Raw genomic sequence first — 14,824 nt, 5'->3', positions numbered from 1 at the left:
ATGAACAACATTTTATTTTAATTTAAATGTAGCTGATTGCTTCAATGATGGGGTTTCCATGCAGTTTAGAAACTCCAAATTCTCTCTCCATTGTCATGAGAATGTGATGTAGCCACACGTACCATGCACATTGAAAGTGTGAGGCCTTCTCATGCTAAAAAGCCACACACATTGACCAAAAACGAAGTTTGTTTGCATGGAAACATGTCCGAAACCCGTATCTTATGATCAAGACACCGGCAGTGAAGATCCTGTTTGTGATGTTGCCCAACCTTCTACTATAACTAAAGGCCATACCAAGCAATTCTTTATTAACTACTGAGATCTGCTGGAAGTAGCCCTGGCAAGTTTCTTTGACCAAATAGGAAAAGATAAGCATACGGTAAGAGGGGTTTAGAGACCTCTTTATTCAGCATTTTTTTTTATGTGACATGATTTATTCAACTTTTAAAATTATTAAAGTATTAGACTTTTCTGCCCCTTAGCAATAATATGCTATTCATTGTACACTATCCTTAAGTAGCATCTAGCATGGGTACCTACCAAGGACAAAAAAAGGAAACGTTTGTACCCCAAAATGTATTAAATTAACATGGAGATATTACTGCGGGCTACCGACAGCACCAGCCCATAAGTTTTTCTTTTGTGGATGAGGAAAAAAAGTTGTGTCTACAATTATTTATTTCAACTTTTTTTGTGCAAAACTCCAAAAATGCTAATTCAAAAGTATTCATACCCTTTGATGCTATGATAGTATTGTCTACAAGGTGCTAGAAATTTCAATATGATAATGCAGAACCTAATTCTACAAAAGTCTAGAAAATGCTGGATTGTAGGTGAACATTCTTAGAGCGTATAAAAGGGTTACCAATAAGTCAATATGGGGAAAAAGCAAAGAGCTATCTGAAGACCTTAGGCAGAAAATTATTTAATATCATAAAGCTGGAGAAGGATACAAGACTTCCAAGTATTTGAGTAGCCCAATTTCAACTATTGTTTCTATTATCAAGAAGTACAAGACTCACAGGGTACTGTCACAACGCTCCCTCGGTCTGAAAGAAAGAAGGTTCTTTAACCAAGAACAAGTAGAAAAATTGTGAGGAAGGTTAATAACAATCCGAGATTGACTGCCAAAGATATTCAAAGTGAATTGAATGTAAGTGGGACTGGGGTTTCCATTTCAACCATAGGTCGAGTATTGCATGGTGAAGGTCTCAATGGTCTCAGGCCAAGGAAAAAGCCATTCTTAGGAAAACGTCACAATTGCTTAAAGTTTATAAAACGGCATTTGAATGATGGATATGAGTTCTGGTCAAAGCTTTTGTGGAGTGATGAAACAAAAATCAAGCTATTTGGCCACGCTGATAGTCGTTATGTTTGGAGAAGGTCTGGTGAGGCATACAAAGAAAAGAACACCATACGTACTGGCAAGCACGGAGGTGGAAATATCCTGCTATGGGGCTGTTTTTCCTCTAATGGCACGGGAAATTTTAGTTCCTATACATGGTAAAATGGATTCCATAGCATACAAAAAGATATTGTTCAATCATCTGAAATCCTCCGCTACAAAACTTAAAGTGCAACTGGATGTTCCAACACAGAATGGTTAAAGAAGAACAAAATCAAGGTTCTGGAGTGGCCTAAAGTCCTGATCTAAATCTGATTGAGAATCTTTGGTATGAGTTGAAGAAAGCTGTGCACAAGAGAAGTCCTCGGAATTTGAATGAACTTGAACAATTTTGCGTTGAATAATGGTTAAAAATCACTAAAGAATCATGCCAAAAGCTCATTGGCAAATATCCTAATCATTTAAAAGAGATTATTATTGCTAAATGTGCCTCAACTAGATATTAGTTAAATTTTCTTGGTGGGATAAGACATACTTGCCAACATTTGGAAACTGTTCAGCGGGACTTTAATCCTGGGGGGTGGGGGTGGGGGTGGGGGGGTCATATGCATCATACACAAAATGGGTAAATATCGGGACTTTCTTCCTATGCATCGGGACGTGGGACATTTGCTAGGAAATCGGGACTGTCCCGACCATATAGGGACTGTTGGCATGTATGGCAGGAATACTTTTGAATTAGCATTTTTTGAATTTTGCTAAAAAAATTGCTGAAATAAATAATTGTAGACATCTATTTCTTGTAACTTTTGTTTTTTTCCTCATCCACAAAAGCAAAACTTTTACTACAAAAGATTATTCCTATAATTATTTGTTCTTGAGAAATTTCTAGAAATTATACATTTCCATTGGGGTATGTAAACTTTTGATTATAACTGTATATATAACCACATTCTACTGGTGAGAGCCTTGCACTGTTCCTGTGGAATTTGGATTAATGTATTATTATTATTATTATTATTATTATTATTATTATTATTATTATTATTATTATTATTATTATTATTAATAGTAGTAGTAGTTAGTAGTAGTATTATAACAATATTGTGTAGTGGCAAATGTTGGCAAGTAGGGTAACCTATTGTAGATTTACTACCCGTATTTAAAAAATGCTGTACTAAACATTTTTACTGGATAATTTTTGTTTTTGGTTTTTGTAATGCTATGTCTGGGTTTTTGTTTTGTTTACGTGCTTTTTTTATCTGTATATATTTTGCATTTATTGTGTTAGTGATATATGTGATATTTAACTAATCGCTGTAATAGTTTTTACTATTTATGCGTATAGTGTGCACTACAGCCTGTTATATCTCACTGCGGCCTTGTGCCCCGCGTAAAGCCAGTGGCTTGAGTCGCTCCTTCTCATGGATCCAGCATATTCAGCTGACTTTGTGCTCTCTCCTAGGCTGCATAGCTCTGGCTTAGGGTTGCCACCTGTCCGGGTTTGACCCGGACAGTCCGGGAATTGGCTTCTGTGTCCGGGTGGCAGGAATTAACAAGCTCAGACACCCTAATGTCCGGTTTTACGTGAAACGTATAAGAAACACCAACATTCCTTTCATATTTTCTTTGACATACCGTGTAAGAGGAAAGTTTGGCGTGGAATTTATTTTGGTTTTATTGGCGGTTTTGATTGGATCGCCAATAATGCTTCCACCAATCAGAACGTGTCATACAGTGAGAGAACCCGCCCTCTGACAGACTCGTATGAAGCGCTGGACACGGGAAAGAATGTGTCGGATGTCAAAGTGAATATGAGAATGGTAGTGAGTGATGAAGCCAATTTGCTTGGAAAAAACTAAAAGCAGACCGGACATTTCCATCAATGGATTTAGAAAATCTGGAATTGATGATGCGATCAGAAACCGAGGCAGTGTAATAAACTGCTCCTGCTACTGTGATACCTGTACGACTGTTCTTTTTAAGGTTAAGCAGTTTTTTTTTGTTTTGTTTTTTTTGTTACATAGGGTTAATTAAGTAGCAGCCAAAATTGTTTATGCCAGAAAGTCTGTAACAGAATGTGGCAAATTTGCATTGGATTGTTACTGTCGATACATTGTAGATGCATGTACTACTATTAAGACACCCACCGTGCTGGTATCACAAAGTCCTTAAACAATATGTTTTGCATCTTATAAAACTGATCTGATTTTGCCAGTGCTTGCTGGTCTATAAACCAGTTTTAAATTTAAAGCATTTTTGTTTCTGATTAATGGTTAAAGTTTTCACACATGACTACTGTCCTACAATTACTACATGATACTGTGATCATTAAACTGCGTCATGTTAGTGAACCATAGCAAAGTTTTAAAACTTGAGAGTTAGCAAATTACTATCGTACTGCAGTTAGTAATCCTTTCCAGTTACTGGTATCTTAAAATTAAGGGCCATATAAAAACGATAAACAGTATACTGCAGCTACATTAGAAGGCTTTGTTCTCCCAAGTTGCTGCAGTGACATAGATGCTATAACCAGTTACTGTAAATAAGATACTGTTTTAGCAGACAGATTTCAGTAAGTAAAAATGTATTTGAACGTGGTAGTGATGAATACGTCAAAATCTACCAAGGTAGCAAATACGCCAAATTGAATACCATCCAAAAGTTACTGATTTGTATATTCTACTGTGCCCCAGGCATTTGAATAATGTTTTACATTAAATTGATCTGTGTGATTAAGTACATAACATTTACAGTGAAATATGGTTTACTCATGATATATAATGATAATTAAACCACATATATGCTTGTGCATGTATGTTTAAATATTTAACTGTAGCCATTTGAGTACATTTGGACTCACTTTGTCTTTTTACCGACACACAACCGGTAGTGTTGTTTGTTTTAGTTTGGAACATGTATTAATGACGTTTTTTAATATTTATTATTAACGGCTGTAAAATAATTCAGACCGTCAAAAATGGGCTATATGGTGACTGTCTGGAAAGATTATTTGTGAAACTATAAACAGACAGCATCGTTGCTTCAGAAATTGTATTGATTTACCACGGCGTTCCTCATCACCACAGCTACTTGTCTCAGGTATAGATAGCTCTAACGTACCATGATATAGCTACTATTTCTTTTGCTTCGATTGCTAGAAATATCAAGAGCATGATTATTGATGTGGCGGCATTGTGTTAAACTGTATTACAGTATACTGCAGTTTTGATAAAACTAGGCTGACTGAGAAATATGTCCGGGTTTGATCTGTGGAAAAGGTGGCAACCCTACTCTGGCTGGAGTTATTTTATTTCTCGTTTTTGGCGTTTTGCTAAAATACGAGACATTTTATATTATTTATGTAATTGTATATTGCTGTGTTTGGGTGAGAGATTTTTCTCTTGTGTGTTTTTCAGTTTTTTTTTCAGACTACTCGCAGGCCTGTCTGCAATCTGGTGCTACAGCACACGTGTAGCAAGAGCAGCTGTTGGGCTCTTGTTGTTGCTTGTAATCTCTTCCACAGTATCTTGATGCTGTTTTGGTGACAGCTTTAGCATCACCATTATGAAGGTTGTTTGTTACATTCCAACAAGCAGGCGTCCCTCAGTGTGTGGTACTGACTGAGTGGTTTTGCCAGTGGCTTGTACATGTAGGCATCCCTTTATGTTACCACCAGCGGTGACTGTGAACGAGTGGACCCGTACTGTACCTGTACCTGTACCGAGGTCACCGACCCAACCCGGTATCGTACTGGTACCGTACCGACCTGGTGCTAAAGTCAGCAAACCGCTAAAAAGCCAACCCAGTACCGTACCGACCCGGTGCTAGGTCAACGAACCGGTACTGAACCGACCCGATACCAACCCAGTTTCTACCCGGTCCTACGCGGCTCACTACTGACTGGTGCTTAGGTCACCAGTCCAGTACCGAACCAGTCCCGCCCGGTCGATATCTATAAGCATATTGAGCAACTGTACAACTGCATAATGTACACTGCATTGCTTGCTTCTTGCTTCATGCCCAGGTTTATCCCTGTGAGACATGCAAGGTCAGTCTGCCTGTTGAGGACAAGCACAGCAGATGCTCTTCCTGTCTGGGGCAAGAGCACACCAAGGAGGTAGTGGCTAATCGCAGCTTCTGAGAGTTTTCTGCACCTTTCTCCAAGCTCACACTTGAGAAGCGGCTATCCCACAGCACTACGGATCTTCCCCCGAGGAAGAATAAAAGTCACCTTTCCAAGTGATCGATGATTTGGACCAAATGGAAGAGCTCTGTCCAGCGTATCCCCTTGGGGCCCCAGGCTATGAGCACAGATTGGCCACAGGAGGAGGAGGTGGCTGAACAGGAGGTGGCTGAACAGGAGCTGGCGTTCGCATCTGAGGATGTGGAGTCTAACAGCGTATCCCCAGCAGTTAAGCTCTCCCTGCTGGCAGAGCTTCTGCTGCTGATCAGGAGGGCCACTGAAATATTGCAAGTGCCCTGCCTACAGAAGGCAAAACAAGGCAGTCCATTTTCCCCTCTCCTGTATACCCCCCCAGTTCACCCGGATTTTCTTTTTGAAGTCCAGTCTTCTTGGGATCATCCGGCAACAGCTCCTGCTGTTTCCCGGTCGATGGACACCCTATACAGTGACTGTCAAAAGTATTCACCCCCGTTGGACTTTTCCACATTTTATTGTGTTACAACATGGAATCAAAATTTGATTTAATTAGGAGTTTTTGCCACTGATCAACACAAAAAAGTCCATAATGTCAAAGTGAAAAATAAAATCTACAAATTGTTCTAAATTAATTACAAATACAAAACAGAAAATAATTGATTGCATAAGTATTCACCCCCTTGAGTCAATATTTGGTAGAGGCACCTTTGGCAGCAATTACAGCCATGAGTCTATTTGGATAAGTCTCTACCAGCTTTGCACATCTGGACACTGCAATTTTTGCCCATTCTTCTTTGCAAAATTGCTCAAGCTCCATCAAGTTGGATGGGGACCTTTGCTGAACAGCAATTTTCAACTCTTTCCACATATTCTCAATTGGATTGAGGTCCGGGCTTTGACTGGGCCACTCCAGGACATTGACCTTTTTGTTTTTAAGCCACTCCAGTGTGGCTTTGGCTGTATGTTTGGGGTATTGTCCTGCTGGAAGATGAATCTTCTCCCAAGTCCCAGGTCTCTTGGAGACTTCAGCAGGTTTTCCTCCAGGATTTCTCTGTACTTTGCTGCATCCATTTTGCCCTCTATCTTCACGAGCTATCCAGGCCCTGACGCAGAGAAGCATCCCCATAGCATGATGCTGCCACCACCATGCTTCGTTAGGCTTGCGCCAAAAATAGCGCTTAGCGTTGAGGCCAAAAAGCTCTATTTTGGTCTCATCAGACCATAGAATCTTCTTCCACTTGGTCTCAGAGTCTCCCACATACCTTTATAGCAAACTCTAGCCGAGATTTGATGCAAGTGTTTTTCAACAATGGCTTTCTTTTTTGCCACTCTCCTTTAAAGGCCAGTTTTGTGAAGCACCCGGGCTATTGTTGCCATATGCCATAGCTCAGCCGTGGAAGACTGTAACTCCTTTAGAGTTGCTATTGGCCTCTTGGTGGCCTCCCTGACTAGTGCCCTTCTTCCCCGGATACTCAGTTTTTGATGACGGCATGTTCTAGACAGATTCACAGTTGTGCCATATTCTCTCCATTTCGTAATAATGGACTTTACTGTGCTCCAGGGGATATTCAATGCCTTGGAAATGTTCTTATATCCTACTCCTGATTGGTGCTTTTTAAGAACCTTATTCTGGATTTGCTTTGAATGTTCCTTCGTCTTCATGATGTAGTTTTTGTTAGGAAATGTACTAACCAACTGTGGGACCTCCCAGAGACAGGTGAATTTAACCTGAAATCATGTGAAACACCTTAATTGCACACAGGTGGACTCCATTCAACTAATTATGTGACTTCTAAAGACAATTGGTTGCATCAGAGCTTATTTAGGTGTGTCATAGCAAAGGGGGTGAATACTTATGCAATCAATTATTTTCTGTTTTATATTTGTAATTAATTTAGAACAATTTGTAGATTTTATTTTTCACTTTGACATTATGGACTTTTCTTGTGTTGATCAGTGGCAAAAACTCCTAATTAAATCCATTTTGATTCCTTGTTGCAACACAATAAAATGTGGAAAAGTCCAAGGGGGTGAATTCTTTTGAGAGCCACTGTAGAGGGTGCATGATGTGGAGAAGCTGGGCCTGGCCCATTTTCCCCCGGTCCAGGCTTCTATTGCCGCCTTGGTGCAGGTGCCTAATTTAGCGCTCCTGTCCAAGGACACTACCTGCCCTATCTGATCTGATCCTAAAGCGCGCCTATTCGGGAATCCAGGAAGGAGCTAGTTCGCCTGCTTCCCAAACGACCACCTCCAGTGTGTAAACCAGCAGCAAACTGGCGCCCTAGGCCCCAGCAGCCTCAAAAACCAGCACAACTGCCAGAGATGATGTTCGCCGCCGAGGCTTTAATAGGTTCCGCCACCCTGCGCAGAGACAGAAGCCACAGGCCAAGCCACAGGAAGAGCAGTAGCCCTTGGAGTTTGCTGCCACAGGCCCAGTGCCCCTTTTCAGGGAGACATCAGGAGTATTGGCGTCAATGCACTACGGACATCTGGGTGCTTACTACCGTTCAGACTGGCTACTCACTGCAATTCATCCCCATAAAACCAGTGCACAGTAAGTACTAGTGGTTCACCTTTCAGGGAACAGCATACACGTTCTGTGTCTTGCCATTTGGCCTCTCCCTAGCTCCCCATGCCTTCTTGAAGTGCATGGAAGCTATCCTGGCCCCATTGAGAGTCAAAGGCATTAGACTGCTTAATTATCTGGACAACTGGTTCATTTGTGCCCAGTTTCCAGCACATGTCTTATGGTGAATCATGTGAAAACCCAGCTCACACTTTCTCAGATAGTGTCCTATCAAGGAGTGTGCTTGGACTCCAGGGCCATGCTGTCCACTCTGTTGTACGGCAGAGTGCAGAGAATAACTGCCTGTTTGGAGCTCTTTCAGCTCAACAGAGGGCTTACGGTAGATACATTCCAGAAACTTCTGGGCTTGATGGCAGCAGCTTCCCAGACCCTTCCATTGGGTCTCTTGTGCATGTGCCCTCTGCAGACCTGGTTCAACAGCAGGGTTTTTCAGCCCACGTTAAACTGCCTATTGACAGTGTCTCATCACTGTCTAAAGGTACTCTCTTGGTGGAAACAGCCAGCCCATCTACGTAGTGCTGGGCAGTGTCACCAGAAGAGAGGCTGTCACCACGGACACGTCCAGCCTGGGCTGGGGTGGTGTGTGGAATGGCTGGGTTGCGCAACGTGTGTGGAACCCCCGTGGGCAGGGTCTCCACATCGATGTTTTGGAACTGCAGGCAATTTACCTGGTCTTGCAGATTTTTTTGTAGGAGGTTTGAGGGAGACATGTGCTTGTCTTTACAGAGAACACAATAGTGGTGGCTTACATCAACCACCAGGGCGTTCTTCCGCTCCTCCAGTCTCCATTGCGTGGCCCGCAAGCTTTTGCTCTGGGCACACGAGAACCTCCTCTCACTGTGGGCTGTACATCTGGCCTGGGAGACAAACTGGGCAGCAGACATCCTCTTAAGGAGAGCCCCAGCAGCTCAGAGTGGAGGCTTCACCCTGAGGTGGTGAGCCTCATTTGGAAGAGATTTGGGAGAGCAGAGATAGATGTCTATCTCACAGGAATCAACCCACTGTCCCCTCTGGTTCTCTATAATAGGAGGTGGGGACCTGCTGGCAATAGATGCCCTGCTCTCGCTGTGTCTGGAGAAAATCTGGCAGGACTGGGCCCAGGAGACTCTGGATTGCAACCCTGATGCAGCTCCTGAGTGGCCAGCCATGGAGACTGCCCAAGCACCGCGACCCGCTCAGTCAGGCATGGGGGACCTTATGGTGTCCTGACCCATCGAGCCTGCAGCTCTTGGTCTGGCCCCTGAACGGCTGCATTTGAGCCGTCTGGGGCTTTCTAATAGGGTCATTGACACCCTACAGAATACCAGAGCACCATCCATGCATTCCCAGTACGAGTACAAGTACATGGTGTCTGCCTTGTGGGTTCGGCCCCACAACCTGTCCTATGGCATCTTTGCAGGACCTTTTCGACTAAGGGAAAATCCATTATTCCAGGGTGCTTCTGTCAAGGAAATGTGCAATGCAGCGATGTGGGCTACTCCCCATACCTTCACTAGGTCCTACAGACTAAATGTAGATCCTCAAAACCCTGGCTTTGGACTAGAGTTTTAAGGGTGCCTTTTCTGTCAACCCTTACAACACAGGCATAGAGGTGAGTTTCTCCCTCAGTTACTTGTAGCATTCCAGTCGTTCTGCAATCTTGCCCTTGCGACGGCTTTGCACCCATATGTTAATAGATGCATTTCATTTCATACTTGAAATGGAACGTTTAGGTTATTATCATAACTCTGGCTCCCTGAAATAGAAATGTAACCATTAACCTTCAAGTTCGCTGCATCCATGATTGCTGCAGGCTTGCAGGAAAAATGACGCTGAGATCTGTGAGTGTAGTGTCGTTGTGCCCTTGGGGACAGGCCACGACTACATCACAGGCTTGCAGAGTAGCTTTGGTATAAAATATTCAGGTTTCAGGTGTTTGAGGTAAATACCCATACAGTAAGGTTACATTTCTATTTCAGGGAACCAGGGATAATAAAGTAATGTTTAGTTTTTTGTTATGTTTTTTCAAAAAGGGCCTTACTGGTATGTTCTGTTTTATGCAGGCTTTGCAGTGGATTGCTGGATGTTCGTAATGTTTTGAAGCACAAGGTGAAAATTGGGCTGGGCACAGGTGAGTTTTGTTTATGTAAGTGGTACTCATAATAATTGTTATCTGAAAAGTCCACTACTTTTCAGTTGAATTCAGTGATGTTCAGTTTTAGTCCTATTTTTTTTTTAAATGTTTAAAATCTGCTATGATTCTTTCTTATACTTATAAAATATCAGAAATATGTAGAAACCTTTTCAAGTATCGGTTGGGTTGGCATGGACAGACATGGCATGTCCCTTAAGTGACTCCACTGCCCATAACAAGAAACTGCACTGACAGTGGACAAAATTTGAAGCAAGTACAAAGGTATTTTTATAAGAGAGGAAGGAAATCATGTAAATGATATAAAGCTTGCATGAAACAGCTCCCTCTAGCAAGCAAGCCATTTCTTGCTAGCTTTATACCATTTAATTCCTCCCAGAAAATAAGCCTTTGCAATTCGAAATATTACCTATTTTGTTTAAATTCAGTTCAAATTTGACCCAGAAATATTTCCTAAATATTTTAGTGTTTTTCTTTTTTTTTTGTTTTGTTTTTGGCTAGATGTTTCTGGTGGGTATTCTCCTTCCATGCTTGATGCTATGAGGAGAGCTCTGGACACCTCCAAGGCTCTTACTATTCAAAACTCTGGGTATGAGACACTGACCTACAAGGAAGTCTTCCGATTAGCTACCCTCGGAGGAAGCCAAGGTGGGTATTTAAACAGTACCAAGCCTTGCAGTCTGAGGAAGCAACAATTGATATCAGTCTAAAAAACTGGAATTCTCATCTGTTTTTAAAAATAACCCAAAAATTCAAACATTTCTGCCGGTAACTCACTGACATCTGCTCACAAAAAGCAGATACAGTCAACTCTTGATTATCCAGGGTAATGGAAGGGAGGGATGGCACAGGTAAAAAACAAAAACACTGATAATGCAAAACATATAAAAGCATATAAAAACACATACACCTTATAGTTTCTTAAAGTAGTTGGTCATCCTTGATTTGTTCATTGATTTCCTCTTAGACAAACCGCTTGAGTCATTCGTGTGTGAAATCAACTCTTCCTTCTTTTATAAGTCTGTTCACCAATTCCATATTCCACTGAAAGTTGTTTTTACAGTACTACCTTTTTTTCAGCTTCTCAACTATTTCAGGTCTTTCTTGAATTGTTAAAACCACGCGTTTACGTTTTCTTGCCGACATGTTTGCAGTCACAATGGCACAGAGTCAAGCAACCTGGAAAATCCGCCTACAGATAATTGAGAGTTGACAGTAATTATGTAAAACGAATACATTAAGAACAAAGAACATGTGGTAAAAATAAGTTGCTGTCTGGAATCTTGTGTTTAGTGATTTATGTTACAGTATACAGAATGTAAAATTCTAGTTATTGCAGTTTATTATCATAACAGTAGTTGCTGTACAGTATTCCTAGAAGGTGAACAGTTAATTGTTCTAAATCCAAAATTTGGCTACACCAAGAAGAGTGATTTGTTTTCAATGTGTGACAGGATGGTCAAGTGGTGACGTCAGGCCAGAATGGAGGAAAGAAAATAAACTCAAAAATACTGCAGGCAAAAGGCGCAGTGCGCGCCGTTTATTTTCAAACAATAAATCAAATAAAAGGTTTTAACAAAGACACTGCTCACAGAGCAAAATAAATATTTAAACGAAAACAAAATCACGAACACAAAACAACCCTTAAGGTCCGGCTGGGCAGTAGCCTTCACGGTTCCTATGAGGTTTTTAATTTTACTTTTACACTCCTCTCTCTCGTTCCTCCTCTCAAACACCCACCACAAGTGCCGAGAGCTGCAGGCTTTTATATTAGTGACCGAGGGATTAATTAGCTATCAATTATTTATTAATCCCTCGGTCACATTCTGCATGAGTTTTCTAATGAGGATGGGGCTTCCCATCCATGCTGCTAAACAATAGAAAAAACATTTGGCTACGCCGTCAAAACAATAACAAAACACTGCTGTGCCGCTATATTTATAAAACAATAAACCATAACAATAATACAACAATAAATCACAATAATAATAACTACAGCAAAACATATACAAAATAATAAATTGCACAGGGGCGGAGTGGTACCCCGTTCTGAAAATAAATAAACAATACATTTAAACAGCAGGGCATCGCACTGCCCACTTTTCATGTGCAGGGCTTTCTACTGCCCTGCTACACAATGCCTTCCAGTTTTTTTTTTAAATCAAATGTCACCTTTTAATGATCACTCCTATAACTCATAATAGGGATTACTGAGTGTCTTTTGATTTAAGAATTTTGCTGAAATTAATGGATGCTGTCATTTTTCAGCAGTAATGCATTAAATAGAGAATATGTGTTTTAACAGTGTTGGCTTTGGAAGACACCATTGGAAACTTTGAAGTGGGCAAGGACTTTGATGCCGTGCTTGTGAATCCTTCAATCCCAGGCGGGCCTTTTGATGTTTTTGCCAGTGATACTTTTGAGGTATTTATTCATTGATCAATCATTTGCATGTATTCACATTGATTAACAGTGAAACAATACATTACTATTTACTAAGTAACATCACTGAATTGCTGTTTCTGCTGTAGGTTATTAAGTCCTAATGTTGTATGACCTAATGTCCTTTTTCACCCATGGGGCTGCTTCTGAAAAGGCTTCTAAAAGACTTAAACACTTACATTTAGTGGTATACTTGTAAACTGTAAGCTCATTTTTGCACTCTAGCTACAGTTTAATATAAAGAGATGTATTGGAGGCAAATGTGTGTCTACTATTGATTAATTGCAATGTGTTTACCTTTCAGGCTGTTGTTGAAAAGTTCTTCTACTTGGGTAAGTATGATTCACTCCTAAGATCGGGGCATACATTTTTAGTTTAGTTTATTCACTTTGTGCCCGCAGGGCCAGCACAGGTAACTTTAAAGAGTAAGTAGTGGGGTTCTGAAAAATATAGCATTATATGTTCCCATGTGTTGTTGCAACTGTTTAAATATAACATACCTGTAATTTTTCTTTTCATTCTTAACATCCTGACAACTTTTTACACTTATAATTTTAAACTGTTTCAAAGCTCTTTCAAAATGGCCGTTCTAGTGCAGTGGGGTTTGAGATCTGTCCTCTATACACATGGGGACAACTAACGCTATGTTTTTCAAAGCGCTGCTACTTGCTCTTTAAACACTGCTGAACTCTAAGTCCTAGGACACTTCTTTCAAAACAACAAATTGCTAGTGCAACCTATGAAAATATACTCCTATCAATATAGCCAATTGCTAGTGCAGTCTAGGAAAAATAAACCAGTCCTGAGTATGCCTCTCTGTTTCATTAGTTATTGCAGAGTTGTCTGTTTGCAAACTTACTTAGTATTGAAGAATTTATTCAGGCATTAGTATTATTTAAAATTTTATGGTTTGATGCATGGTTTCAGGATTGATTCATAGCTCAAGAAGAAGCAGTTAAATGCTCTTTACTCCTTGAGTGTATCATTCCCACAAAAATATGTTTTTTGGCTAAAATACTGATCGACGGAACACCAGTAATGCACTGCTTGACAATCATTAACCTGCTGGATTTATTAACTGCTGATAGTCATCTATATTTGTGAAAGGATATTTTGTTGCGAAAGGGAAGCTTTAAAGGAAAGCTTTGCCCCGATCAGTTTGTTCTTTTCTCTGGATATTGTACTTTTTAAAGTTGGAATTAACTAACTACAGTAGGGTACACTATAACAGTGGTGAGTTATGGAAACTCAAATGTAATTGTGTGCAACCTCAGAAACTATATTAATTGTATATGATTTAATCATCAATATTTAACAAAGTAGTACACTCTTAATAATATAAAATCCCAACATCTTTGGTGTTTTGTCTAGGCTGTTTTTTCAATAACCCCCCACCCCCATTATTGTGAAATCATTTACCTTCACTTCTCAAAATGATTTTTATTTTAGGTGATGACCGGAATATGGTAGAAGTTTATGTTGCTGGCAAGAAGGTGGTTAATTTGTGAGGCGTCCTTTTGACTCACTGTACATGGAACTTGCTATGTAAAAACCTAATTACAAGTATAAAGATTATAGTACTGTAATCTGTCACAAGTGTTGTTCAATCTGTAGTATTTTGCATGTAATCGTATCCAATACTGAACCGTATTTTGTCATATACTTGTACTTGCTAGAACCAAAGTCATTCTATTTTATCTTACTCTTAATTGTATTACTACTTGTACTGTGATTCTTGAAATGTATTTTTGGATAAGGGCGTCTGCTAAGAAATAAATAAATAAATAATAATAAACTGTATTTTATCATGTGCTGATATTAAAGTGTTTTAACTGATTTGGTTATTTTAAGTGCTCTTATGTTTCCCTTTCAAGTATGAAATGTAATGATTACCTAATGGGTATTTACCTCCTAAAGACTCGAATCCTGACTACTGAAATTCCAAAGCTGCTCTCTGAGCCAGTGATGCAGTCGTGATCCCGCCCCTGAGGTATCAAAAGGACTGCGCTCACAGATCAACACAATTTTTCCTTTCAAGACTGACCTTATTAGAGAGCCTTGTTCATATAAGTACCTGTATGTTGGAACTTGCGGTGACTGTGAACCGGTGGACCCGTACCGAACCGGAACCGAGGCCACCGACCCTCTCCATTC

At 40.4% G+C, this 14,824-nt stretch overlaps 1 protein-coding gene across 1 annotated transcript in view; it reads left to right on the top strand.

The window, feature by feature from the left end:
* The window catches only part of LOC117408960 (guanine deaminase-like), a 36,712-nt gene extending 22,205 nt beyond the window's left edge, over window positions 1-14,507 (top strand). Inside the window, exons 10-14 of the mRNA XM_034014431.3 lie at window positions 10,140-10,207; window positions 10,730-10,876; window positions 12,534-12,652; window positions 12,975-13,002; window positions 14,120-14,507. Of these exons, the coding sequence (XP_033870322.1) occupies window positions 10,140-10,207; window positions 10,730-10,876; window positions 12,534-12,652; window positions 12,975-13,002; window positions 14,120-14,178 (421 nt within the window). The 3' untranslated portion in view covers window positions 14,179-14,507. The remainder of the gene's footprint in view (window positions 1-10,139; window positions 10,208-10,729; window positions 10,877-12,533; window positions 12,653-12,974; window positions 13,003-14,119) is intronic.
* Window positions 14,508-14,824: the final 317 nt, after the last annotated feature.

Source organism: Acipenser ruthenus, chromosome 2, assembly GCF_902713425.1.
Source record: "Acipenser ruthenus chromosome 2, fAciRut3.2 maternal haplotype, whole genome shotgun sequence".
NCBI classification, from domain to species: Eukaryota; Metazoa; Chordata; class Actinopteri; order Acipenseriformes; family Acipenseridae; genus Acipenser; species Acipenser ruthenus.
The sequence above is the reverse complement of the archived record's forward strand: the minus strand, read 5'-3'. Positions and strand labels throughout refer to the sequence as shown.